At 41.5% G+C, this 25,224-nt stretch overlaps 5 protein-coding genes and 1 long non-coding RNA gene across 8 annotated transcripts in view; 2 read left to right on the top strand and 4 right to left on the bottom strand.

Moving 5' to 3' along the window:
* The first annotated feature begins 55 nt into the window (after positions 1-55).
* Positions 56-9,116, top strand: LOC145450401 (uncharacterized). Of its 2 annotated transcripts, XM_080328926.1 has the most exons (12): positions 56-658; positions 1,098-1,280; positions 1,635-1,710; positions 2,744-2,896; positions 3,431-3,551; positions 3,643-3,816; positions 4,288-4,385; positions 4,451-4,634; positions 5,687-5,862; positions 7,121-7,335; positions 7,525-7,752; positions 8,163-9,116. In XM_080328926.1, the coding sequence occupies exons 1-12, from the start codon at positions 418-420 to the stop codon at positions 8,423-8,425; spliced, it is 2,112 nt and encodes a 703-aa protein (XP_080185052.1). In that variant the 5' UTR covers positions 56-417; the 3' UTR covers positions 8,426-9,116. The 2 variants fall into 2 exon arrangements, with proteins under 2 accessions (XP_080185052.1, XP_080185053.1); XM_080328927.1 differs by lacking the exon at positions 1,635-1,710 and having other exon boundaries at positions 517-658.
* Positions 9,117-9,760: 644 nt separating this feature from the next.
* Positions 9,761-11,266, top strand: LOC145450440 (uncharacterized). Of its 2 annotated transcripts, XM_080328968.1 has the most exons (4): positions 9,761-10,495; positions 10,662-10,800; positions 10,861-10,969; positions 11,028-11,266. In XM_080328968.1, exons 1-3 carry the CDS (start codon positions 10,106-10,108, stop codon positions 10,953-10,955), a joined length of 624 nt encoding a protein of 207 aa, XP_080185094.1. In that variant the 5' UTR covers positions 9,761-10,105; the 3' UTR covers positions 10,956-10,969; positions 11,028-11,266. The 2 variants fall into 2 exon arrangements, with proteins under 2 accessions (XP_080185094.1, XP_080185095.1); XM_080328969.1 differs by lacking the exons at positions 10,662-10,800; positions 10,861-10,969.
* A 1,763-nt stretch (positions 11,267-13,029) lies between these two features.
* Positions 13,030-18,937, bottom strand: LOC145450415 (golgin-45-like). The gene is made up of 4 exons (XM_080328941.1): positions 18,454-18,937; positions 16,680-16,814; positions 15,823-16,057; positions 13,030-14,417 (listed from the first exon to the last, which is right to left on the bottom strand). The coding sequence occupies exons 1-4, from the start codon at positions 18,844-18,846 to the stop codon at positions 14,014-14,016; spliced, it is 1,167 nt and encodes a 388-aa protein (XP_080185067.1). The 5' UTR covers positions 18,847-18,937; the 3' UTR covers positions 13,030-14,013.
* Positions 17,508-18,458, bottom strand: LOC145450455 (uncharacterized). The gene is made up of 2 exons (XR_013918491.1): positions 18,317-18,458; positions 17,508-18,061 (listed from the first exon to the last, which is right to left on the bottom strand). It is a non-coding gene; the product is annotated as an uncharacterized LOC145450455 (long non-coding RNA).
* Positions 18,938-19,073: 136 nt separating the features above from the next.
* LOC145450441 (lysM and putative peptidoglycan-binding domain-containing protein 1-like) overlaps positions 19,074-25,224 on the bottom strand; it is a 153,049-nt gene continuing 146,898 nt past the window's right edge. The window contains exon 2 of the mRNA XM_080328970.1: positions 19,074-21,864. Within this exon, the coding sequence (XP_080185096.1) occupies positions 21,225-21,821 (597 nt within the window). The 5' untranslated portion in view covers positions 21,822-21,864 and the 3' untranslated portion in view covers positions 19,074-21,224. The remainder of the gene's footprint in view (positions 21,865-25,224) is intronic.
* On the bottom strand, positions 21,865-24,165 carry LOC145450420 (ribosome production factor 1-like). Its single transcript, XM_080328945.1, has one exon. It carries the CDS (start codon positions 23,937-23,939, stop codon positions 22,896-22,898), a length of 1,044 nt encoding a protein of 347 aa, XP_080185071.1. The 5' UTR covers positions 23,940-24,165; the 3' UTR covers positions 21,865-22,895.

Genomic DNA, 25,224 nt, shown 5'->3' with positions numbered 1-25,224 from the left:
ATTATCTTCTTTTACCTTTAATTCAGTGTGTATGCCTCCTTTTTTAAATCGCTTAGGCCAGGCGGGTGACTGATATCTGATATGTATATTTGAAGCGCAGGCCTTTCAAGACCTTTCAACTCGCCAAAATTTTGCTTTTAATCACCGTATAAAAGCCGTGGAATATTTGTAGCAATTTTCCTTATTGTTGAGATATATTTGTTATTTGTAACGAAATCAGGCGATGGCTGGGATTTTCGGGTGGAGGTTTGAGATATCTCAAGTCACGTGACGTGATTTTTTCCTCCACGTTTGCTTTCGTACTGTTCGCGTCAAAGCTCGCTTTTACATATCGACTGTTACTGCATATAGAATAAATAAGGTGGACTGTTTTACATTGCGGTATCAATACGATTGAAATACATATTATACGAGACTATGCCGAGAGGTAGTGGTTCAGGATTTACCGGGGCTAATGCGATTCCCCTTGGGCCGCGGAATCCCGCGATCGGCGCGAAGAGATCGTTTTCATCCGTACCTCCGCCTAATCAACCGTCGCTGCTAAAACCTCCTATACCTCCTCCTGCCAAGGCTCCCACGATCAGTGGGAATGCGGCCGAGGCATTGAGGGCGGCTCAAGCTGCCGCTGCCAGCTTGCAAGCGAAGAAATTTAACAACTGTAAGTGCAATTATTATAAATTTGTTATTAAAATACAATCTTTTAGCGGGTCGTTAAAGGTCGTTAGTTCTAGTTGCGAGTTTTGAGTAGTTGTTGTTCAATAGTTTTGCATTTTGAAAATCCAGTAGTTTGTACAAGTAATACGTCTTTGACAATTCTGATATAACTTTTACGTCAGTGAAAACTGGATGAAATCCAAGGGTACCGTATGTGATCAGTGATCCTGATGTTAAATACAACGACTTTATATCCTTACTCGTCTCGTCACACCACTAAATTAGCCTGGTTGCGTGGGAATCTTCCCAAGTGTGTTATTAAGGAAAAGGCACAATTCCATATTTTTTCAAATCAATAAGCTATTGAAGTGTAATCCTACAATTACTTCACATCGCGTCTTGTAATCTTGAAGCCTTGATTCCAATATTTGTATTTGTTTCAGATTCTGCTCCACCACCTCAAGTGCAGCCACCGCCACAGCCTAATAATAATACCCAGGATGAACGCGGGAGACCACGAAAGAAAAGAAGCCGATGGGGCAATCCGGAAACCAAGACAGATATACCCGGTATCCCTTCCTCGATGCCAGCCAACCTCACTCCAGAACAGCAAAAAGCCTATATAGGTAATTTGAATCTTATGGTTTTGAAATGTTCGTTAGATGCCAGGTTGGAATCCCGGTACGCTTAGCGCAATATCTTTGGTGTGCCAAGGCGGTTCTCGGCGTCACCTGTGTGCAGTCAGTAGAATCTTTGGTGTGCACGAGACACCGATTCCATATTGGGTTAGATGTAGTAATGTTTACCAATTATTGCATTTCTAACCCCTTTTTGTGTCGATTAATTAATGGTAAGTATTGATGAATTAGCTTGTAACGTTTATCTTTTTAGGTAATTGCAACGAAACTGTTCTTTTCATGTTACAAACGCAACTTTTTTTCTCTTTTATGATTGGTTTCCGTAACCCATCAAATTAACAGTACAGCTACAGATCGAAGATTTGACGAGAAAGTTGAAAAGTGGGGACTTGGGCATTCCGGCAAATCCAGAGGACAGGTTTGGTAACACCAAAGCGCTGACAGCCTTTGGGATTTTGCTATTACCTAGATCTAACGTTTTCTTCTTTTTTACGGCTACGAGATGGCATTGGCGACGAGATTCCGAGTCATACAATGCTGGTGTTCGATCAAGCTCAACGATAATAACATAATCTTGACATTTATCACAGCTGTGAGCAGGTTGCAAAAGCATTCTGCTGTTTCATGGCAAATTTAACTCTCATCGAGCAGCTTTACATTTTTAGCCAAACGCGTGACATAATCTTGATATTTATCACAGAGCAGGTCGCAAAAGCCTTCTGCTATGGGTCGATGACAACCTTAACGTTCATTAATCAAACAGCCTTTCGTTTTTAGCCCAAAGCGTAATCTTCAAAACTACGTCGGACACAGAAGTGCAACTGCTGTGTGCCGCTCTTAGCAGCAATAACGCGATTGATGAATACAACCAGTTTTGTTTTCAATTTATCGTTGGGCCCTGTTTCAGATCAAAGGCTGAATTCGACAAAACCTCGTTACTTTTTTAGTTATCTGAGCATGATGTTTTTCTTGTGATAACTAGCCGACTAGGTCTTTATTTACGACTAAAATAGGGCTGGGCAAAATCGAGTACCTGCGTGATTCGATTCTCGGGTTGAGTATTGAACTTGAGTCGATTTTTCGTGCATTACTCTGTATGCGCTCGGAAAAAATCCGACAAGTAAATATTCGAATAGCTGAATAAGAGTGACTACTTATAAAGTTAGTGTCAGCTTGACTTCAAAGTAATGATTGGCAATTCCGCAGGTTGATCACTACTGAACAGCCTGACTGGCACTGCTCGATTACTCGTTCTTAATGCCCAGCCCTACCGTTAAACGATTTGTTTACTCCCATTGGTGATGAAACTAACGGCTGAAATAGAATCTTTGGCTGTTGATGCCGAATTGTAGACACTGTGTATTCAATGTCTGTAGTCTACATTTACCGGTAGATATATAGCTATGGTGATGTCTACCTTATTCATCCGTTCTTTCCCGCTGTCATTTTAGGTCGCCGTCTCCCGAGCCGATTTATAACAATGACGGCAAGAGACTGAACACGCGCGAATATCGCACCAGGAAGAAATACGAGGAAGATCGACACAAACTGATCCAGGACATGATCCGCATCAACGAAAACTACAAGCCTCCCATGGACTACAAGTAAATATTAATTACCGCCATTTTATAAAATTGAAATTGTCCACGTCACTAGTCCGTTTCGAAGCACTGCTACTAAGAACGGCATGCTGAAGTTCGTTTTACAAAATAAGAGGAACTTTTCTGTGAAATGATGGCCAGCGGTACAACCTTTGATTCGCTACATGTCGTCACCTGGTCACAAAATCTGATAATGATAATGTGTCAGAAATAAATATACCGTACTTGCAATAAGTAAGATTGTGTTTGATAAATATGTATTATAAACGCATATATCTATCCTACATATATGTAATTTTACAAATTAACTGTGGTAAGACAAACTGGATGAACAAGTTTTGGTCGATGGGCCCAATACTGAGCTCACACCATGTAGGCTCCAATCTAATTATTGATTTTTGAGTTTTATACCCAATTCTGTCTGAGCGGTCAGTATCCACCAATAGCGGTATGCAGTTCGTTTTCAGCAGCGAATTTTATACAAGTGTACGGTGAATTATCTGTGATGTGTGTGAACGTTTTCGATTTATTTCGTAGGCCTCCGATTCAAAGAATCAGCGAGCAGATCAACATACCGGCCGACTTGAACCCCAGCATCAATTTCGTCGGTCTTCTCATCGGTCCGAGAGGAAACACGTTGAAGAAAATTGAGAAAGAGGTAATTTTTGATTTGAGTTGCTTTCTTTGATCGCACGACCGGGAAGGTAGTTCCTTTTTAAAAAAAAACACTAATAATATTGAATTTTCAGAGTAACTGCAAGATCATGATCAGAGGGAAAGGATCGGTGAAGGAAGGGAAGATCGGCAGGAAGGACGGAATGCCTCTTCCCGGGGAAGACGAGCCGTTACATGCTCTGATAACGGGCACGAAAATAGAAGACGTACAGAAAGCGACTGCCGAAATCAACAGGATTATCAAACAGGTGATGGCTAAATATTGTGTGCACCCTCAATGTTAAGTCTTAATTTGTCATTTGCAGAGTAAATAGCCATCATAGACAAGTTCGCCTTGGAGGTGTTGAGTATTTAAAATAACATCATGTGCTTTGAATTCCTTGTTGAGCTCATCTGGCTATTGCCCCTGTTTTCTCTCTGTAGCTTTGTGTTGTGATTGTTTGCAGGAGCCATAATACCCAGTTTGCAGCTCAAAGCGGTGTGCCATCTCCTGCTGAGTTTTACGTATTCCTTTGTATGTGAAATGCAGTGTTTGTATCATGCAAAAGTGAAGCTTATACCGGCTTATATATCCTACATTAGAATTTTCACTTGTACTTGATTGTATTTAATTTCTTTATTACTTTATTAAAATGCTAATTTGGTAAATTTGGAAACTTCAACCCCCCCCCCCCGATGCGCGATGGCCCGGTTTGTTAAATTTGATATGGTTATGACAGGGAATTGAACAACCAGAAGGGCAAAACGACTTGCGGAAGAACCAGCTCATGGAATTGGCGCGGTTGAACGGGACTCTCAGAGACGACCAAATGCCACGGTTTGTGTTTGATTGTATCTTTCTGTGTTGGGGATGGAAACTGATCGCTTTGCGCTCGTTGACAGGGAGAGAGAATGGTTGCGGCCGGAGAATCAGAACATCACTAACACGACGGTGTGCACGAAATGCGGGGGTCGCGGTCACATCGCGCAGGATTGCATGACGCCGGCGCCCAGCGTGGGGCTGCAACAGCAGGAAAACGCAAACCAGCAGATGTCTCACGCGGATAAAGCTAAGATGGACAGCGAGGTGAGTTGGTTTTTGTGTTGAATGAGACATTAGAATTGTGATAACCAGGACAAGTTTTGCAGTAGAAAAGTTTGATTTGCAAAAGTTTCACTAGAAGACCACATTTTGGTCGGTTGACTAAAAAAAAACAGTGACATAATCAAGCGATCTATTTACATATACTGCCAAATATTTCCAGTAAATAGTCGATCGCATGAAAAATCGAACAAACTTTCATGAAAAATTGAAAAAGTTGCATGAAAAAAATGGACAAAAGTTGCAAAAAGTCGCGCCACAATATTCCTTCAAACAGATTAAAACTGCATTCTACATAACTTCCGAGTATTTAGGAGGCTGTAAAAAAGAATTGCTAAAACTTGCCCTAGCGATGCCCTAGTGATAACTATTTCTACTATTATAATGAAAGTGATGCATTGATTGATTGATATCATATTGATAAATTCGAAAATGAATACCGAATCCAAGCATGAATTGGGATATACAATACTTTGCGAGTTCGGCACTTGATGAATATGGCATTAGAAATGTGATAACTGTTGTTATTATGAAAGCAATGCATCGATTTTGCTTAATGTATTCGAAACAGGATGTTGTACTGAATATCTAAAAATAGTGCATTGAACGTTCTCTTGTACGAAATTTCATGCTGTGGTGACGTCATGTTTTGTGATACAATGTTCTTTCCAATTCTCTACTAGTTGCTGACGAGTGTCAGCCGAAAACTTTCGGGTTCATTTCAATATGAATATGCTATTCAATTGCACTGAATAGGAATTATTATGTATGGCACTTGGGGAATTAGGCCATTTGTATATATGTGCTGGGATTAGGTTTGGTCGGATAAGGATTAGGAGCCTCCAAATACCGAATATTAATAGATAATGGTATTTTCGTGCTTTGAAATACGTTCAGGTCTTCATTGAAGTTATATTTCCACAAAAATCTTTATATTGTCAACTTGGTTGCATGAATAATCGTGCTAAATCAAACTGAGTGACCCGATTTCTTAGTGACATTCAAGCTTAATGCTAACCTTTCGATTTTCCCTTCAGTACCTTTCTCTAATGGCCGAGCTGGGTCAGGGCCCTCCGCCGAGCGTGAAGGCGGGCGGGGGCGGCGGTCCGCAAGGCCCCAACCCCTGGACGTCGTCCGGTCAGGGTGGCGGATCCCAGAAACCTCCCCCGCTCATGGGGGTCGGCACGCAGAACCAGAGTCAGGGATATGGCGGGTGAGTGATCTGTGGTGTTTATATTGTTATGAAGTTCTATTTTGCCGGTTCTGATGTTTTTGATTTAAGTGTATGCCAAGATGCTACTCTCAACCTTCCACTTTGAAAATTGAGTCCAAACTCGTCATGTGTCCAGTAAATCCTGTAGACCAGGGGTTCTCAACCTGGGGGGGCGTGAAACATTTGAAGGGGGCGCGAAGAACCGGTCACCTGAAAAAAATTTTCGCGCTCCGCCCGATTTACCTCCAATACACGCGTGTTTCTCTCTATATAGACCCAATTTCGTATTTTTTATTCTCTCATGACTCATCAACATTCATAACCGACCATATTACCAAACAATTTGTTAGGGTTGCTAGCATCCCAGTTGGATTTTGTGATATGACGATAGGGGGGGGGGGGGCGCGAAATTTTTCATTATCAAAAAGGGGGGCGTGTCTAAAAAAAGTTTGATAACCACTGCTGTAGACTATCACGGATTTTGCTTCCAAAATGTGGATTTGAAGATTCAGGTCATATGTGGATTACTGACAATTTTGAAGCTGGATTTGGACTTGGGACATTAGGGAGAGAGAGAGAGAGAGATGAGATGAGACAATCTTGGATTTGTTTGATATTAATGAAAATGAATTTATTCCAAATCGATAATGATAGAATTTCCCAACGCAAATAACTTTTTGTAGTAATTGCGCCAAATTTGTAAAACATCGTTTTCTTGGCATCCGTACAGTTTTATCGAGTAGACAGTAAAATTTAAAAAAGGTATGTAGAACAAGCCTATTGACATAGTATTTCGAATGATTCTGATTTAAAATAATTGAATCCGCTAAAGCCGCAATTTGCCTCGCGATTAATCAAGACTTGAGATGGTAAACCGACTTCTGGACTCAGGGTTGTTACCAAGTCACAAGTCAATTTCACTTTATAGTTTTGACTCGAGTCATTTTTGACTCATACCGAGTCACGTCATCGAGCAGAGGGTCGAGTCCGAGTATGGTGTTGACTACTAAATTTTCAGTTAAAAGTATTGTAAACCCACTTTTTATAGCTCTGGTTGGTTGGTGATATCGAATGATTTGCATATAATATGCTAATTTTCCTCACTTTTGGCAGTTTCTGGTTGCATTTTCAAGTACCAGTACCAATAGACGAAATCTCAATAATGTGGTTACTTTACTATTCTTCAAAATTATAATGAAATGTCGGTCAGAGTCGGCAAGTAGAGCGCAGCAGTGCAAGCTTTATTCTCTGAATTCAGGCAAAGTAACATGGGTGGAAACAGGGGTTCGTGGAACCGCGGTGGCGGACGAGGAGGTGGCGGCCGGGGCAACTACAGAGGGGGCAATAACAGCGGAGGATACAGCAATAACTCTGGCTCCAACGACTATCAGCAACAGGGCTATCAGCAAGACTACAACTCGATGGGCGGCAACAACATGGGAGCCATGCAAGGCAACATGGGAGGCATGCAAGGTGCGCGAATACGCCTTTTCTTACACACCTGGTGGGGTTGAACAAGGATTTCGGCAGTAGAAATGTCATCATATTGTCATCAACACGATGCATCAACACTGTTATAATAAATTCGAAAATGAATGTATTACTTAGCATGTCACCAATCAAGTATCAGACCACGACACCAAGATTACATTTTACCACCAGGTAACATGTGGATGGGACAGCAGGGCTACGACAACAGTATGGGATGGCAGGACCCTAACGGGGGTATGGGCATGATGAACCCTCCTCCGCCACCACCGGGCGGGTCATCGCAGCCGCCTCCTCCACCTGGTAGCGGGCCGGACGAGTCGGGACAATCAGGCTGGCAGGGACAGCAATGGGGTGGCGCCACGGACGGAAGCGACGGCAGTCAGAATATGAATTATGCGGGTTCGTTGTGTGCTGGTTCCGGAATTTGTGGATTGTGAACAACCGGGTCAAATTCTTTCGGGCAAAGGGAAACCTTTTTTTAATGCTGAACGGTCTAGCAAGTTGTACAACTAAAATATTCAGCATTTCCAAATTAGATTTATAGCTAGTTTTTCAAATTTAGATTGGAATTACTGAATTTGCAAAAACTTGATTTAAATTCAAAAGAAAATAGACAAGTGTTGTGTTCTTATCAAATCAAAACCAGAAATTAGGTTTAGAGTTCAAATTAGAGATAAAACACGTTTCTCAAATGAATAGAATTCGATTACCAGCATTTTTCTCTACTTAGAATTATCTAGTTGTCGAAGACTTTTCGACCATTGCTTTAGGGGTTGTTACTGTACTTAATATTGCCTTTCTGTCTACAGCTCAGAACATGATGGGCTACGGCAACATGGGCTGGGGCATGTGGGGCGGTAACATGGCCGGAATGGGCCAACCGCCGATGCCCCCGGGACCCGTACCTGTGCCACCTCCACCTCCCGGTAGCGACGACAGCAAGACCAACGACCAGTCTGGCGGCGACCAGCAACAACAGTGGAACATGGGTTACGGGAATATGGGTTACGGCATGGGGATGGGGTACGGAATGCCCCCCGCGCCGCCCCCGCCCCCTCCTTCGGCTTCGTAATGCGATAACGCGATCGTTTGGATGCCAAAGAAATGTTGTTCCAATTGTGGAATTTTTGCGGCATCCGATTAGGGAGTATGAACAGTTGATGTCGAAAGCGCTTATATCGGTTATTTATAGGGCTGAACTGAATCGATTTGGTTCTGAGTTGATTATCACTCATTGCAGCGTCGTATGTGTTCGAAAGGTGTAAAAAGCTTGAATGTGTACCTTAATGCTGCCTTGAAGATGCATTACAAGGATAAATTGGTATTTTTTCTACCGTACCTAATGCAACGCACTTAGCTTCGGAGATGTGTCGTTTCCACTAAAGTGCGGTGCTTATATGTTTCGTATGCTGCGATACGACTGTGGTTTTAGGCTAAGGTGGAAAATACTATCTTTTTGCTGATACATAAAATTTTTAGCGGGAAGCATAATTTCATTACTGTAAAATAATATCTCTGATACTCGATTCAGATTCGAGTACTCAATCATTGTGCGCAGCCCTAGTTATTTATACGCCATTTTGGGATGATAAGGTCAGGACGTAGAAATAGACGAATCTCGGAAGCTGCTGACGAGTTTTCGAACTGCTTCGTCGTCGGCTTGGTAATTAAGCCGTACTGATGCTATTAACATTCGATGTTTATGTAAATGTATTTTGCCGTTCGTGATGTTTTGACATGAGAATTGAATCACTTTTTTGAAATCGGTGTGTCTGTGTTTTGAAGGGGTTGGTGCAGGTGTCTGTTTGGCGTTCTAGTTGTTGTCGTATTACGTGGTAGCTTGTGGTTTTGAATGCCGAGTCGCAATGTTCCCTCTAAGCTGCGCACGTGCGCATTGCTGTCAAGGTCACTGCGCACAGAAAATCCAAGTTGCGCACAAAAAATCTGAAGTGATGACCTTTTTTTAGTCGTTGCGCCATAGCCTTTACAAACTAGCCGGGAAGCAGTAGACCTCTTCAGTGATAACGTAGTTGCGTATAGCGACACCGGGTGTTGAGATGCAACTCTCATATTTCTACCGCATTTGCTATTAGAACGATAATCCTATTGAAGGCGACCCGACCACTAAATTTAATTAAAACTTGTCTTATTCGAAAGCTACTGTCGTACTGATTCAAAAAATATAAATTATAATCCGGTCAGACCGCTGAAACTTACCTAAATTCGCTTTGAAAGTGTGCAATGGACATTGTTTCAAAACAATCAGAACAATGCCTAACTGATTCACGTCTCGTACTGATTGTGACGCCATTCAGAGAGAGTGTGGATTGCGTCACAATCAGTAATAGACTTGAATCAGTTGGGCATTGTCTTGTGGCGCCTACAGTCTCTATAGTTGCGCTTGCGCACTGTTGTCCAAGGGTCTGCGCGGTGAGTAGGTGGGTGTGCGCAGACTCGTCAAAAATTAGAGGGAACATTGCTGAGTCGTTCTTAAAGGTCAACTGCATCTTCAAAATGACTTTGCCTTATTTCGTACATTATGTGGTTAGGAATATGAATAAAATAATGAAAATTGAAAATACCTTATAGTTTTCAAGTAATTTAAATTATAAATCGAAAAGCCGAAAAACGGATATGAAATCATTCAGCTATGAAATGACGTCATGTAACTGACACGGCAAAAGTCCTGGTAAACAGAAAGTTATTCCTGTTAGGATTGATTTTGATACTGATACTGGATTTGAGTGCGATTATGGAAGGTATGAAGAAGATGAGGCACGGAGGTACATCTTGTGTCGCGTATGGTTGTTCGAATACGCAATATTCGGTACCCAAAGTGTCTTTTCATCGCTGTCCAAACCCAAACACCGATCGGACAAGGTATTACGCCTGGGCGAACGCCGTGAAGACCAAACGTGCGGACTTCCATACAACGAAAGGCAAACTGTTTTTTTTATGCTCAGATCACTTTTTACCATCATGTTTCAATGAAGTAACTGAGATACACAAGCAATTAGGCTATCGAGCACAGGTAACTCTCAGGCGTACTGCCGTTCCCACGTTATTTTCAGGCGCCAGTAAAATTGTGAAAAGAAAATGTCAACGGAATGCTCTTCTGAAGCTACAAAGTGTCCGAAATCAGGTAAGGGAAATGTATTGTGTCAATTAGTGCTACAAGAGTACAAGCAACCGATCTTTCGGTTGAGTCAGCGGTTAATATTAAGTCAATTGTACAACTTTCTCACAATTTGAGTGTAACTAGAATTTGCCCTAGGGCCCCTAGCAATCCTAATACTGTAACGCTTTAGGCCACATCTTCAAAAACAAATGATGTAGAAGGAGCAGAAGGTGGATCACAGAATGAGGAACATCTGTTTCCAAGCCCCAAATCGTATGCTGATAAAGCTGTTCAAGTACGGAAGTCTGCATGTCATGTTAGAAGCAAAAGTAAGAGTATAGTATTATCGATGATACAATATTGTAAATCTCATATACGCACCTCTCAAGATGTTGGCACCTCAGTTGAGTTGAAAAGCTTTGGATGTCAGGTCGGAGACAGTTATTTACAAAAACAGGGAATTTACTGTCCACAAGATACTTGAAAATTCAACATTTGGTAACTGCCGTTGATTTGACTGCGTCAAAAAATTTCGTCACATCTATGCCTGTTCTAGATTACTGCAATGACCTTGTCGAAGAAGTGCAAGCACTCATCAGAACTGGACCAGAAACTGTTGAGTCGAGCGATTCCGCTGAGACGGTTCCACCTCTGACTAGCAGCATAATCAACTTTAGCAGAGAGGAAGCTATTGCCCGACACAAATCCCGATATGCTTCTCTGCCTGACACAGCCATTATTTTGGTCGATTAGTTATATGCGTTTATTATTTGGAATAAAACTGTTCATTCACAATGTGGCATTACTGAACTGGGATCCTTTGTAAGAACTTGACGTAAATGTTGTTCGGACAGCAGTAGCAACGCATGGAGGCAGTCAGGCAGGATTGTCCACTAGTTTTTGCCACAGAATCCCCATACCCAGCGAACAAAATTTCTGTAGACAGTATGTCTCAGCTTCCTGAAAAGCAAAAATAAGTGTAATAGTGCGAGAAAAGTACTTGGCAACCGAAACAGAGCCCCGTTTCGCTCCTGCATCGAACTTGATGTTATTATATCTCCAATACGTCAACGTCCAGACACACTGAATTGAATCCTGTGATACAATTTCTTTTATTCTGTCAGTAACTCTCGGAACCTCCTTACAGCATAAACTTTCCCTTATAGATGACATAAGCTGGCAATATCCATCCAGTATCCGCATTTGAACGTTAATTGTGTAAGTAAGTGCAAAAATGATACTTACATTCGACATCCGAGTACTCGGACTCAGTTTCAATATCAATTATGGCGAATCCGTTACAATGGAAACTTCGGCCATAACTGACTAGAATAAAAACTGCGAGAACACTAACAGCCGCTGGGATCGGTGGCGAGAAGATGTGTCATGTACTTGACGTCACAATGCACATTCTGCTTTTTCTGTAAACATACCAATATTGGGACTTTGAGTCAAAATTACGGCAATTTCCGATGGAGTGGAAACACGGAAAGGCGGTAATTTTGGTATGAAAACAAATACTGAACATGATTCCGCAAAGTTGTCTATGAAGATGCAGTTGACCTTTAAGGCCTTGTTAGAGGATTAGCATTATTTTCATCTTGAGGGAATATTATGCCACAAGCAGATAGTGATCTCGTAGTCGAGATATGATGCTAAATCTCTTGATGATCGTCGATAAAGCCTGCGTGGGAAGTTGTGCTGGGCTGCCCTTGCACGCGATATACAAGCGGTGTGTTAGCAAAGCTCAAAACAACGCTCCGACGTACGTGGCGTGACGAAAAGCAAGGGTACGAAATTCGTTTGAATTATCTAGTACAGTGATTCTCAACCGGTGAGACGATTGGACTGCTCGAGCATTCCATGGCCATTTTACACCAGACCTATACTTCCTGACATGCCAACTTTAGCGCGGCCTCTTTCCACTCCAGACGCTGATTACGCAGACGGATGGCGAGGAGGAGCCTAGGGTAAAACTACAACACTATGGAAGGGGTTACGAAGACGACATCGGCTGGGCTCGTTGCCCGCAGTCCCCTCACGTATTTGTGTAGCAGCGCTACAATGCAACATAGCTCATCACCAAACTAGCCTACTCGCCACTCAGGGTACTAGAGTGCCGCGAACTAGTATTTTCCTTTTGACGCTCCGGCGGGTATTTCGGAGGGAAAAACGGTTATTTTAGCTCTGGGCGGAAAGATGACCTTTTTTTTTAGTCATCCACCTAGCAATGCGGGAAGAAAAGCGGTATTTTTGACCTTTTTTTTAGTCAACCGATCACAAAGTGGGAAAAATTCACCGGTTTTTGAGAATTCTTCTCCGGTTTTGCAAGTCTCAAATTTCTGGAAAAGTGTCCTCTTTTTAGATTTCCAAAATATGGTAAGCCTATATAGTAGTTGCTGACGATTGCCAGCCGTAAACATTCGAGTCTACTTTATCCAATTGTATTTTCAAGTTCCGTACCTATCAATTCTCTTCAAATCAGTGTGACGACCACAACGCCGCGATTCTCGCACAGTGGCTCCAAGTTGCATAACAATTCGAAGATAGCCAAGTCATCCGAAAATGTGTACTCGATTTATTGCACAGAAATTCACACAGCAGTCGTTTCAAATTCGAAATGTACGGCGCTTCACAACCGGTAAGGTCTATATAATATGTATCTATGTACAGAAAACTAGGCATAAATAGTAAGAATCATGGCCATTGTTAAGTAGCTTATATATGTGTTACATTGTCACTAGCACCATCCAGAGTGGACAGAAGCAGACTTGGAAACTAGGTAATTTTCAGCTATTCAAAATTATATTAGAATTATTGCGATGCAGGCTTTTTCCAAACTACTTTAGAATTAGAATTACTGAATTCGGGAAAACTAGGACATTGTGCTAATTTCAATTCATAGTTCTTTCCCATAGGTATGAGAATAGAAAATGTCTTTATAGCAAGCTTGGCTAGTTTCGTACTACACAGTTCTCCGGTAGCATTTACAGAAAAACCAGAAATTTCATTAGAATTTAGGTTAGAGCATAAAAAACATTTCACATTTTAGACTATAATCAGATTACATGCATTTTGCGCCCTTGGAGGGGCGTGAAAGCGGAGAAGCGGTCCACTCTGCGCGATTTACCTCCAATTCACGCGTGTTTCTCTATATATAGACCGAATTTCATATTTTTTAATTCTCTCATCAACAGTCATAACCTTCCTTGCCATCAAACAATCCGTTGAGGTTGCTGGAATCTCGGTCGGATTTTGTGATATGACGGTAAAGGGGGGCGCGAAATTTTTCACTATCATAAAGGGGGGGCATGTCTAAAAAAGGCTTGAAACCCCTGCTCTAATTAGACAATTAGAATTATACAGTTGTCCAAGTCTGGTCACAAGTGATGTCGTGGTCAATATATTGGTCTCACACACTTCCACGCTAAGAAATAACAATAAATAACAGGAACGTCATATCACGCACCAAACAGCACCTAAACAATCGCACTTCTTTGGTCATGGTTTAAATTTAGACATCAAAAAGGGCACAGTATCATTTATACGACATGGATATCTCCTGTACATCTACCGCAACACGCCAGCGTCAAATTATCGTGCCTCGCGTTAACGTGGAAGCGTCCCGCCACAGTACCAGACTGTCTTCTATCCTGTAGCCTCAGCTCGACCGCAGTACCCACAGCAACAGAATAGGTTTCTTGTAAAAGTTGAGTCACATATTTTTCAGCCATCGTAGCTTTAACCTCGTACTCCGGCTCGCCGGAGCTTGACATTTCCCCTGCGATTTTGTTCCAAGATTGCAAGTACTTTTTGTAGCCTGCACTTTTCGACTGGGCCGGCGGGAACGAGCCTAATAACCGAGACGATATCGTGTGAGACAATTTCAAACACTGTTCATCGACGGGGCCGTTCGGTTCGTCTTGCTTCGCAACTTGGCCGCTTCCTGCAAAATAAATTTATCATTACTGCAGTTGTACATACTCGGAAGCTGGAGGTCCAAACAAACACCTGAGTCATACAGAAGGTCACACCGATTTGCGGTAAATATTAATTATCTTCTTTTTGTGTTGTTTCATGATGGTATTGTTCTTCTAACACCGTTGATGCACAGTTAATTTTGCGAACCAGGCTTCTATAAGAACATATTATTGAATAATATATTCATATTTACATGAACCCGAATATTTTTGGCAGGGTTGTAATGACTCGAGTCAATTTTCTGATCGCTCGAGTCATTCTGAAAATACGGAAATGACTCAACTCGAGTCAATCTGTGTATTGACTCGACTTGGACTCGAGTCATTGCGCATGACTCGACAAGTCATATGACACGAGACTCAGACGGCCAAAACCGACATTTCATTGTAATTTCGAATATTCAAGTAACCACACTGTTGGAATTTCTTCTATTGGTACTGGTACTTGAAAATGCGATCATAAACTGCCAAAAGTGAGGAAAATTGGTATGTTATGAATGCGAACCATTCGATATCACCAAACAGAGTTATAAAAAGTGGGCTTTCCAGACTTTAATTGGAAACTGATCAGTCAACACAATGACTTGGGACTCGTACTCGAGTCATAATACCATGACTCGGACTCGACCCTCTGCTCGCCGACTTGGACTTGACTCGGTGGTCAATTGAAAATGACTCGACGTGACTCAAGTCAAAACTATAAAAGTGAGATTGACTTGCGACTCGGAGCCTCGTGACTTGGTTACAACACTGATTTTGGGCTGACACTCAAGGCCCAGTCGTCAACAACTAGTAGAGAATCGGAAAGAACATTGTATGTCAACAACTGTATCACCAAATATAACGAGAAGAGATCGGTTAAGCTTAATGTACTATTTTTAGAACTCATTCTGTTGGCATAGACTTTGTTGGCGTATGTTGATACAACGTAGACTACAAGGCACACAAATATTTGGGTTCATTTCAATATGATATACCATACAATTGTATATTGAAGTTCTGTACCTACAAGAAGTTCTACAAATGAAAGTGTGAACGGCCTCGTAAGGGTTCGTCAGGTTAGTAAAGCTTAGGAATCACTCAAGTAGTGTGTCAAGTTTACAGAATCGGGATTTGTAAAATTACATTTTTTCCATAAATCATCTGTCATACCGTACTTCGATAGAACCGGGAGTACAGCGTATCAGAAACACCAGCGCTGTACTTGATGTATAGTCATTGCAATTAGACAAAAGGCGCGCTGTGACCGCATTTCCTCTTGCCCGTGATTCACCACAAATAGGACGCACGAATCGGTATTAAAAAATGCCAAGCTCATTGTCTAATGTTGCACAATTGCGAACAGGCCGTCACGCCCAAACAACATCGCACCTTTTCCCCATTGCAGAGCGTCGCGCAGATGGCTCAAGGTATCGCGAATCTCGTCGAGATGTTCCGTTCGCGTCCGGTGTTCTCGGATCAACGCCCGCACGGCCGTTTCCATTTCGCGCTGCCTGCGCTGCGCCGCGATTACGCTTTCTTGGAGCTCGTCGCATTGAACGCGGCCGGCCAGGAATTTGCTTCTCCAAACGTCGCAAGAGATGTTAAGACGTTCAGTCTCTTCTTCCTGTGAGAAATACGGGAGATGCCAGCATAATTGTATAGCATATTCATATTGGAAGTAACCCGGATATACACAATGATCAGAGTGCTTGTATCTGATTGGAGTATTGATTCTGACGATTCTTGAACGGTGATACATGATTTAACACGAGTTTGAGTACCAGTACTGACATTATAAGCTCTTTACCGCTAAGAGTTAATTCACCAACTAAAAATATAGTTTTGTTTGCATCATTGTATCAAGCTCTATTCAACCAGTAGGCCGAGGCGGATGTTGATCGATTGATATACAACCTTTGTTGTTTCGATTTCGACATCCTGCCCCGAGTTCACTATATCGCATTGTGTCTTACATATTGCATCGAACATTGTGTCTCGAGCAGATGAAAATAACAGAACCGATCGTTAGCCCAGTGATAAGCCATATCGAAGAACAACGACCCATAGGGTAAGCACAGACTATGATCGTATTTTAGGACTAAAAAAATGCAAATATTAAACTTTCAAGAATAAACGGGCCTTCTGTACAATGTCATGTTCACAGTCTGATAGTGATATTTCTGTACATTGATGTGGTTAATCAATAATCATTATGTGGGAAACTAACACGACAAAGCAAAGTCTACCTGCGTCATCAACTTTTTCTTCAAATCCTCATTCTCGATTTCTATTTGAGCCTTTTCCGTTGCGAGACGTTCGTAGTGATAACCCATATCCTCGCCTATTGAAGCGACGAGAAGGCGTTTCAATTCTTGATTGACCTGACAATACGACACGTTACCATAAAATAACAACCTTGAAGCATATTCATCATGAAACATGCGAATCTCGGCACTACCCCAGTTAGTGGCGTAATCATGGTGGCGAAATGAATATCCCTCAGAAAAAACATCAAGCTCGCAAGGCAACTAAACGTCGGACAGCCAATTTACTAAATTGTATCAATGGCGCCGTTAAGGACATACGGTATCCCTGAATGGAAACTAAACGGGAAAATTCTCGAGATTTGGAGTTACCGACCATCTGTATTGACATGTTAGGCTACTGAAAAGGTGTCTGCCGTTTCTCATGAGAGATAGTCGAGGATCGGCTGATTGTAGTCAAGCAGAATAAGAAAATGCATGGTTCGAGACGAGGGTTTACGAACCTGTGGGTCATGAAAAAAAATTATCATCTTCAAGCGCACTCCACTTTACAAAATACATATATTAGATTTAAATTTATTAAAAATAGGACTGCTAAGTCAGCTTTTATATCCCAAGATTTCTTTCCTTTTTTACTTTGAATACTATGATTAGGGCTATTTTGACCTAAAGTATGCAAAATGCAAATTAGGTGTTTTCCTACATGTTAGAATTGTACTACTTATCATAATTTCTGGTATAAACTCTTGGTCCTTCCGAAGTAGTTCGGCCTGAAAAAACTTTTATGACCCAATAACTGACAAATTGATTCATGAAAAAAGTTGATTTTAACAAATCTGGCCCTATGAAGAATTCCAGTAGTTACATCACCTCTATGGTAGAAATAATCAAAGTCTGTTGTAGTACAACGAAAGAAACTTTCATACATTCTCGGGTAGGAAGTGTCTGTCCTTACTAAGAAGCTTGCCAAGAATGGAGAAAGAACATTTAACAGCAGCAGTTGTTGGCTGAAAACACTGAAGTTGTGCGTACGCTGCCGGTGACAAACCGTGTTGCTTCATTCTGACAATGGTGTCTACATCTCAATTTTTCATAACGCGCTTCTTGATGTAAGAACCATGCAATGCCCACGCAGTCTTGCTTCAGTTAGGATATTGCGGTACGTTGAGCATAACGATAACACCATGTCAACCTATTTGTTTTATTTGAATGTTTATGATTCACAATGAGCAGACAATGGCAATGGGCCGTCTACAATGATAGGCCTATAAAGTAGGCAACAAGCTGTAAAATGTCAAAAGATAAGTTCCCCGACCGTGCAAAATCTACGATACAAACGAAATGTAGGTTGTAAAAAAAGTCAACTCGTTTACAATTTTGACTTTTTTAGACATGTCAAAAAAAAATTGCCCTGAATATGATACAACTCGCACAAAGGCTACCCCTGCTAGAAGAAGGAAGTATGACGAAAATGACCATGAGCTTGGCTCTACATATCTACGTGACAATGGCGTGTGCAAGCCACAACGTGTTTTATGTTCAACAGTTCTGAGACTCGTGAGTCAATAAAAGCCGAAACAATGTTGGGGTAATGATTTTTCAAGGTTTTGAACGCGGACCACAGTGTTAAGGCTTGGAACCTCTGGTTTAAGATGTACCTAAGCCGCTTGAAAAGCAATCAGATAATCCGTTTGATTTATAATTTTGAAAACATAACATTCTGGCACCTTCAAGTCGGCAATTCAAACAACAGTACCTGCACTTGTATCCGCAAATGATCCTTGAGCGCCGCTTTTTCCTCGACCAAAAACTTGTCGTTCCTCATAAAAAGCGGGTCGGAAGGGGTGGGGCTTGGTATCGAATCCCTCAGCGACAACGCATCGTCTGACCTTTGACTCAGCGGCATTTGCACTGGTTTCTGATTGGATATCAGCACCACAGGAGTGGAATAACCGCTAGAAGCTCTCGATTCTACGATACGCGGCGGCGAGGCGGGGTTACCGACCGAATGCTTAACGAAGCCCGTATCTTCCATCTCCATTCCATCACCAACTTCTCTAGGCACATCTGGACACGGTATGGCAGTCCGCACAATTTGAATTTGAGCGGGCGACTTCATTGAAAGATTTTCCAATCTTGCAGCAGACATTCCTACTTTCTTCCGCAGTCCAATTTACAGTTAAACAGCAAAAGCATGAACCACATAAATTTGATGCAGAAAGACTTGAGTCAAAATACGGCCAGAGAATCGTGTGAGCTTTTCCTGGAGTAGGAAATGGATCACAAACTCATTTCCACATCTCGTTCAGCGTGTGCAACGGAAACTACAAACTAAACCATAGTCTATATATCTCTAATATACATATGAGGATATACCTGGTGAAAATATACTCACAGTTACAGTGTACTGTAATAATAACGTAGTGTTGACATGCATTACTTTGACACGTGCACGAAAATCGTTTCACTTTCATCGGACATCATTACTATGAAAATGCGGCATTATAAAAGAAAAGTGGGTGCTGCGAAGATATATGCGCGTATGATTACTGAACACTTGCCACGTCACAGCACACAGTGTAACCAAATCGACAATGGCACACAACATATTACACCAGCCGAGTAAAGTCCCACGATAAACAAAACAATTCACGTGACAAAACGAGTTTCACATTAACTATGAGTTTCACCAAGTACAGACTACAATGGTTGACAGCTAGTTACCTACCTACAAATAGTAATCAGAAAAATTCAAATGTACAGAAGACAGTTCAACACACTAAATCAGGGAAGTTCGAAAATGAAGTCGGAATACAGAGAGAGTGTTCCAAACACTAATTCTTAAGAACATCGTCATAATGTATTGGATTGGAACTTAGAATTTACAGGAGATGGAGCCACGGTGTACCGTTAGGGTTTCCATACGTCCTTATTTAGGATTTGGCCTTCTTTTTCAAGAAATCGGAAATGTCCTCTGAGAACGCCCAACGGCCCAAGTGTCCTCCTTTTCGGCAAATCGACCTCCTTTATAGCTGCCTTTATAGCTGACAGCCCAGTGATTATACAGGGACAACGAAAAAACGCCATGAATGACGGGAAATCTGGATCTTGACGACAGCGATGGCAAGGTTGACTAATAAAAAGGTTGACAATAAATCAGTTTACGGTAGAGCGGGCCTTTAATAAGTCTAGTTGAAAAAATGGCCTTTTTTTAGTCAACACAAAACAATTTCCCGTAAAATTTTTAACCCTAGCATAACTTTTGTAATTTAAAAATGTCTCTTTTATGGATCTCAAAATAAGGAATTATGGTAACCCGATGTAACGTACACAAATTTCTACTCATTTTCAAATTGTCAAAACATTTTATACATGAATTAATATCAAATCACCATTGAAAAAACTCTTTTCGAGCTTGGTATCCATTTTAGCGGTGCAATTGACAGGAGTCTCAAAATATATCTACAACGATCAAGTGCTCAAAAGTGAGCATTTGACATAGCCTCAAAAATGGCTTCACATATCATTATACAATATTTGACTTTCAGAATCCTGCTCGCAAGAAATGGGCTGGTAGCTAGAATAGATATAAAATCAGGAAGCCTGAGATAATGACTAAAAGATTAAGAGGAATATAGTATTCATGAATGTTATTGATATGTCCCATGTGCAACATCAGCCGTATAGCCGAATTACGATGTCAAAACTTGAGGATGACTAAAATTTCTAAATAGGAGGAAGAGTATGATTTACTTCAAGTCGCTTCACATTGAATTACTCGTGCAAACACTGCTGGAACTTGCCTATGGACAGTGGGTTAATAATGTCAGCAATAATTGGCATCCGTGTAAGAGTGAGGATGGTCTGAAATCTTACTGCTATATAAGACCAATGTTCGGAATGAACAAGTTCCGGTGTTGGCAAAATATGAAGCATTAATAAAGTAAGTTCACAAAGCAACTATAAATTCGGTGAAGTGCTCAGTGATCCAAACGAGACAATATTAAAACTGATAACTTCTAGCAAAGCACACACCCTTGGATTAGGCCCTTTAGACATTAGCTAACAAACATTCATGATACCTAAACTAAATGTTAGTTCTAGATTAGCCTGTTGTGTATGATTACATCAGTACCGTGCAGCTCAAATGTGCAAACAGATTTTAGGTAGTAGAGCATGATTATATAAATATGCTAAAATTGTCATACTATGTAGGATGACCATCGTTGAGCTGGATATGAAATTTTGCGGTGATATCTTTTTAACGGCATATCAGGATTGTATGGCCAAGTAACTAACAGTACCTCTGAGCTGCGTATTAAGAAGAATGCCCCACTAGCCAATTGAATTAATCAATTGAAGAATAAATAAGCATGATCAAAAAGGGTATACGCTAATAAACCATTCCCTAACAGGCAGAAAATCGCTGAAGGCTGCTACATCATATCATAGAAGCCAATAAGGATGGGCGAAATGCATAAAATTCACTACAGAGTAAGATCACAGTTTCATTACAGACCCGTTTGGTCAAAGTTTAAAATGTTCATCAGTAGAATTATGATAAGAATTAGAGTTTGAAAACGCGGTGCGGACGGAATCCTCAAACTCCCCTTTCTCCATGTATCGGGCCGTAGAGGCCTGACCGCTATTCGGAAGTTTGTAATCATTCTCAGACAGCATCGTCGATGCTATCTGTTTTGTCGAGCTTATTTGCATATCGAGTTTTCGTAAGAAATCATGGACGGTAGATTCTGATTCTCGGCCTGCACCTGAACTCTTCTCAACTTTCTTATCTGTCCCATGTACAGCTCCGTTACAATTTCTGTCGGGTATTTTATCAGGCTTATTCGATGGTGCAGGTATAGTTTTGGCCATGTCCGAGTCTTTCAAGATCGGAATGTTTAAAAACTGGCGCGACTGTATCGAATCCGTGTAATGCAGTTTATTGATCCTCCGCAGATCTTCCATGTTAACGTTATACTTCAACGAAATCCCCTGCAGAGTATCAGCTGAATCCACAAAATGCTGCGCCATGGCTTGAGCTGGCTTGCGGCCGGAGCGTCTGAACGAGCCATATGAATTCTGCGTCACCCCGGTAGCCACTATTGATTGCCATTCAGACATGGCTTATCATAAGCTAGCTGCTAGCAGACATTATTATAACATCCTGGAAAAATTTCAGCAGCAGTTATAGCCAGTTCGGATGTGAAAATTTTCAAATTGGTTCGAGAAATCTTGTACAAGTATAAAATTGGTTTAGATAACACATTCAAAATGGTATATCATTTCATCACGTCTTAACATGCACCAATATCAACTAGACAGGTCTTTGGCAAGGATATATCACACAAAACTTCAAATTACACATGATCAAGGCAAATGGACGCAGGACGCTTACAACCGCATCACTCAATGAGTAGGGCTGGTCTGAGTAGGCTACCTCAGTGATTCGATTCTCAATATAGTATTGGGCTTCTAGCCAAGTGTAAGTCACTAAGCCATTATAACAGTATGATGTGGAAAGTCAAAATATGTAGGCTACCTTTCATGTAACCACAAAGAATGTACCAGTTCTACATCACATTAATGATAATTTCATATTAATTTTGATCACAACCTCACAGATATCTCATTTCCACTCAGGTAGATGTACGTAACTTTGTACTATAGGCTACATGTTCCGTATGCTGCGATAGGACTAATCGAGGTTTTAAGGCTGCCACAGAGGAAAATGGTATCGAAACTAGAATTCTCATCGGTAAATTTACTCTTAGTGTTCAATTTCAGGACTTGAAAATATCATATCTCACTACCCGACCTGAATTATTAGAATTAATACACGATTCAGATTTCAGTGCTTGAATCACCGTTTCAAGCCCTATCAATGAGAAATTACAGTCAAGAATATGAGGATTATAGATGTCATATCATGCCAGCACACAGTTCGAAACAAATACTACTCCGTCACACACATCTCAAAGGAAATAGTTCCAGGTCATAGCAGCGAAACCGAGCAGACAGCCAGCCAGCACACATGTACGAACAAACGAAGTCATGTATTCACGCTCAGTCAGCTTACTATAATGCCAAGTGTGGAGATCGACAAAGCACCACGATTGAAGTTTTCATAACAAAATACAGACAAACCAATTCAAGGGGTATCCGAAACAGCAACTGGGGCCTGAAATCCTCCCCGCATCACAAATGAAATTTCCTCCGACTGGAATCCATCTCGTGCCTTTTATGAATCCATTCGTACTCCCCAAACTTGGAGTCGAACGTCCCATGCTGCAACGACCTCAATTTCAACGTAAACCGCGGACCCAGCTCCTGCAATCCGACGCGTTTCTCGTTCCGAAACACGTACCGATGTTGCCTCACGAAAATGTAGTCGCGTTGATTGTGGAACGTCACCACGCGCCGACCTTTAAACTCTGGATCGTGAGGGAACAGAGCGGCGAACATTCTGCCGACACGGTGACCTAAACGCGTGCTGAAATTATTGAGAATTACTTCGGGCTTATGGGACGAAGGCTTATCACTACGGCGAATTTCAGTTCTGAGTTTAACGTTGGAAACCTTGAAATGAACAGTAGGACCGTCAGGAAGATGACACAACACAAGTCCATTGGGCTGTTTACGATCTTCGTTTACAACAATGAGATCGGTGTATTCCTTCTCGATGCATTGAGGAATGATCTTCTTCAAAGGTAAAGCTTTGCGGTAAAAAATGTGCGAATTCGGGATAAAATCTTGCACCTCCTTGATAAACTTCATGACGCGATACCTCGGTCTGTCCGAAGTCGTGATTAGCACCTTCGGGGTTTTATCGCGATTGAAATAGGAAGCCATTTCATCCACTGATTCATCGAATAGGACTTCCTGATCCAACGGCGTCACCATGGTTTCATCTTTGACTCTCATGTTTTCGATGGTTTTCGGGAGCATTTTCGGCGGGGCATCTTCGCCTAATTCTTTTCTCTCTTGTTGCCGTTTCTTCCGTTGTTTGACCTTCTCTTTCCGTTGCGCTTGCTTGAATTTTTGGAAGGCTTCTCCTCGCCTTTGCTTGTTTCCGATTTTCGATAGGAGAACGGCGGCTCTTTGAGACATTTCGTCCAGCTTTGGATTTGTGGGGGCGGATGATTCGGTTATGACGCTCGCGACATCGCTGAACACGCCGCCGGACGCGATACTGATTTGGTCGTCATCAAGCACACCAACCTCCTGCGCTTTCTCTTCCATTGTGGACTTATGGTTATGGAATATTACAGACTGTAAGTGTATAGAAAATATAATGAATTGATCTTCTGTAAAACATGAAACTTTCCCAATCCAATAACATACCGGTAGCAATAATATATTAAGACGGGTTACGGTATTTTTCTCAGTGATTAACACAGTGACAGAATAGCAGAAAGCATGAGCTATCTCAATGCTTTCTAAACCTTATTACGAGTCTGTATGTGCCCAATTTATATGTAGGCCTACAGATCATTTAGATCAGGGTGGCCAACCCATGGCCCACGAGGTTTTTAATGGCCCGCGAGCAATGTTTCCTCTAAGCTGCGCAGGTAGGGCTGTTCAAAAATAACTTTTTGTTCTGGATTCCAGTCGGTCAGTCATTAAATTGTCAGGTTACCCTAAAAAACACTGCACACCAAAGTTGGTTCAATTCTAACAAGTATAGGGCTCCGCAGATTCAATTAAATTTTTCAAATTTTTCTGTCAACCCAATGAAATTGTTGAGCTGTCTTCAGAGACTATGCAAAATAAATTTGACTCAATTCCAACTAGTAGAAGCGGAGTTATTGGAGTTTTTCGTTGATATTTCTCGGATTATCCTTGATTGGTGAATAATCCGAGGATTATCAACGAAAAACTCCAATAACTCCACTTCTACTAGTTGGAATTGAGTCAAATTTGTTTTGCATAGTCTCTGAAGACAGCTCAACAATTTCATGGGGTTGACAGAAAAATTTGAAAATTTTATTTTCCAATTTTCCTGTTCAAATTAAAAATTTTAATTGGATCTGCGGAGCCCTATACTTGTTAGAATTGAACCAAATTTGGTGTGCAGCGTTTTGTAGGGTAACCTGACAATTTAATGACTGACCGACTGGAATCCAGAACAAAAAGTTATTTTTGAACAGCCCCTACTGCGCACGTGCGCAGTGCTAACATGGTCTCTGCGCTCAGAGTCGTTACGCACTGTTGTCCAAGGGTATGCGCAGTGAGTTGGTGAGTGTGCGCAGATTCGGCAAAAATTAGAGGGAACATTGCCCGTGAGGTAACTTGAAATTAGTCATATCATCAAGAAATACATTGCCCACGTAAGTTATTGTGAACTATAGCAAGACCTACAAAAAGTTTGATTAGCCTGGCCGTGAAATTTGGTATGTTGATGACTGAAATATCAGTTCTGACGCATTAGCGTAGCCAGAGGCCAGCAACATTTTTCGTAGACCTTCATATATTACCATCAAGTGAAATGTTTTGTAGCAGGTTTACTCAACTTGAACGTTATAAT

The sequence above is a fragment of the Botryllus schlosseri genome, chromosome 11 (assembly GCF_051294905.1).
Source record: "Botryllus schlosseri isolate E-star chromosome 11, Bs_hap1, whole genome shotgun sequence".
Classification (NCBI taxonomy): domain Eukaryota; kingdom Metazoa; phylum Chordata; class Ascidiacea; order Stolidobranchia; family Styelidae; genus Botryllus; species Botryllus schlosseri.
This window is presented reverse-complemented; position numbering and strand designations above follow the sequence as displayed.

What these genes read in the sequence shown, in the direction of transcription:
- LOC145450415 (XM_080328941.1), bottom strand. Translation starts at nt 18,846, where the DNA reads ATGTCTGCTGCAAGATTGGAAAATCTTTCAATGAAGTCGCCCGCTCAA. An exon ending in AGAAAAAGTTGATGACGCAG is followed by an intron (nt 16,058 to 16,679) that starts GTAGACTTTGCT and finishes TATTTCTCACAG; the next exon opens with GAAGAAGAGACTGAACGTCT. An exon ending in CGCTCTGCAATGGGGAAAAG is followed by an intron (nt 14,418 to 15,822) that starts GTGCGATGTTGT and finishes TTTATTTTGCAG; the next exon opens with GAAGCGGCCAAGTTGCGAAG.
- LOC145450440 (XM_080328968.1), top strand. Translation starts at nt 10,106, where the DNA reads ATGGAAGGTATGAAGAAGATGAGGCACGGAGGTACATCTTGTGTCGCG. An exon ending in TACAAAGTGTCCGAAATCAG is followed by an intron (nt 10,496 to 10,661) that starts GTAAGGGAAATG and finishes GTAACGCTTTAG; the next exon opens with GCCACATCTTCAAAAACAAA. An exon ending in ATGTCATGTTAGAAGCAAAA is followed by an intron (nt 10,801 to 10,860) that starts GTAAGAGTATAG and finishes GCACCTCTCAAG; the next exon opens with ATGTTGGCACCTCAGTTGAG.
- LOC145450401 (XM_080328926.1), top strand. Translation starts at nt 418, where the DNA reads ATGCCGAGAGGTAGTGGTTCAGGATTTACCGGGGCTAATGCGATTCCC. An exon ending in AAGCCTCCCATGGACTACAA is followed by an intron (nt 2,897 to 3,430) that starts GTAAATATTAAT and finishes TTTATTTCGTAG; the next exon opens with GCCTCCGATTCAAAGAATCA. An exon ending in TCAGAATATGAATTATGCGG is followed by an intron (nt 7,753 to 8,162) that starts GTTCGTTGTGTG and finishes TTCTGTCTACAG; the next exon opens with CTCAGAACATGATGGGCTAC.
- LOC145450420 (XM_080328945.1), bottom strand. Translation starts at nt 23,939, where the DNA reads ATGGAAGAGAAAGCGCAGGAGGTTGGTGTGCTTGATGACGACCAAATC.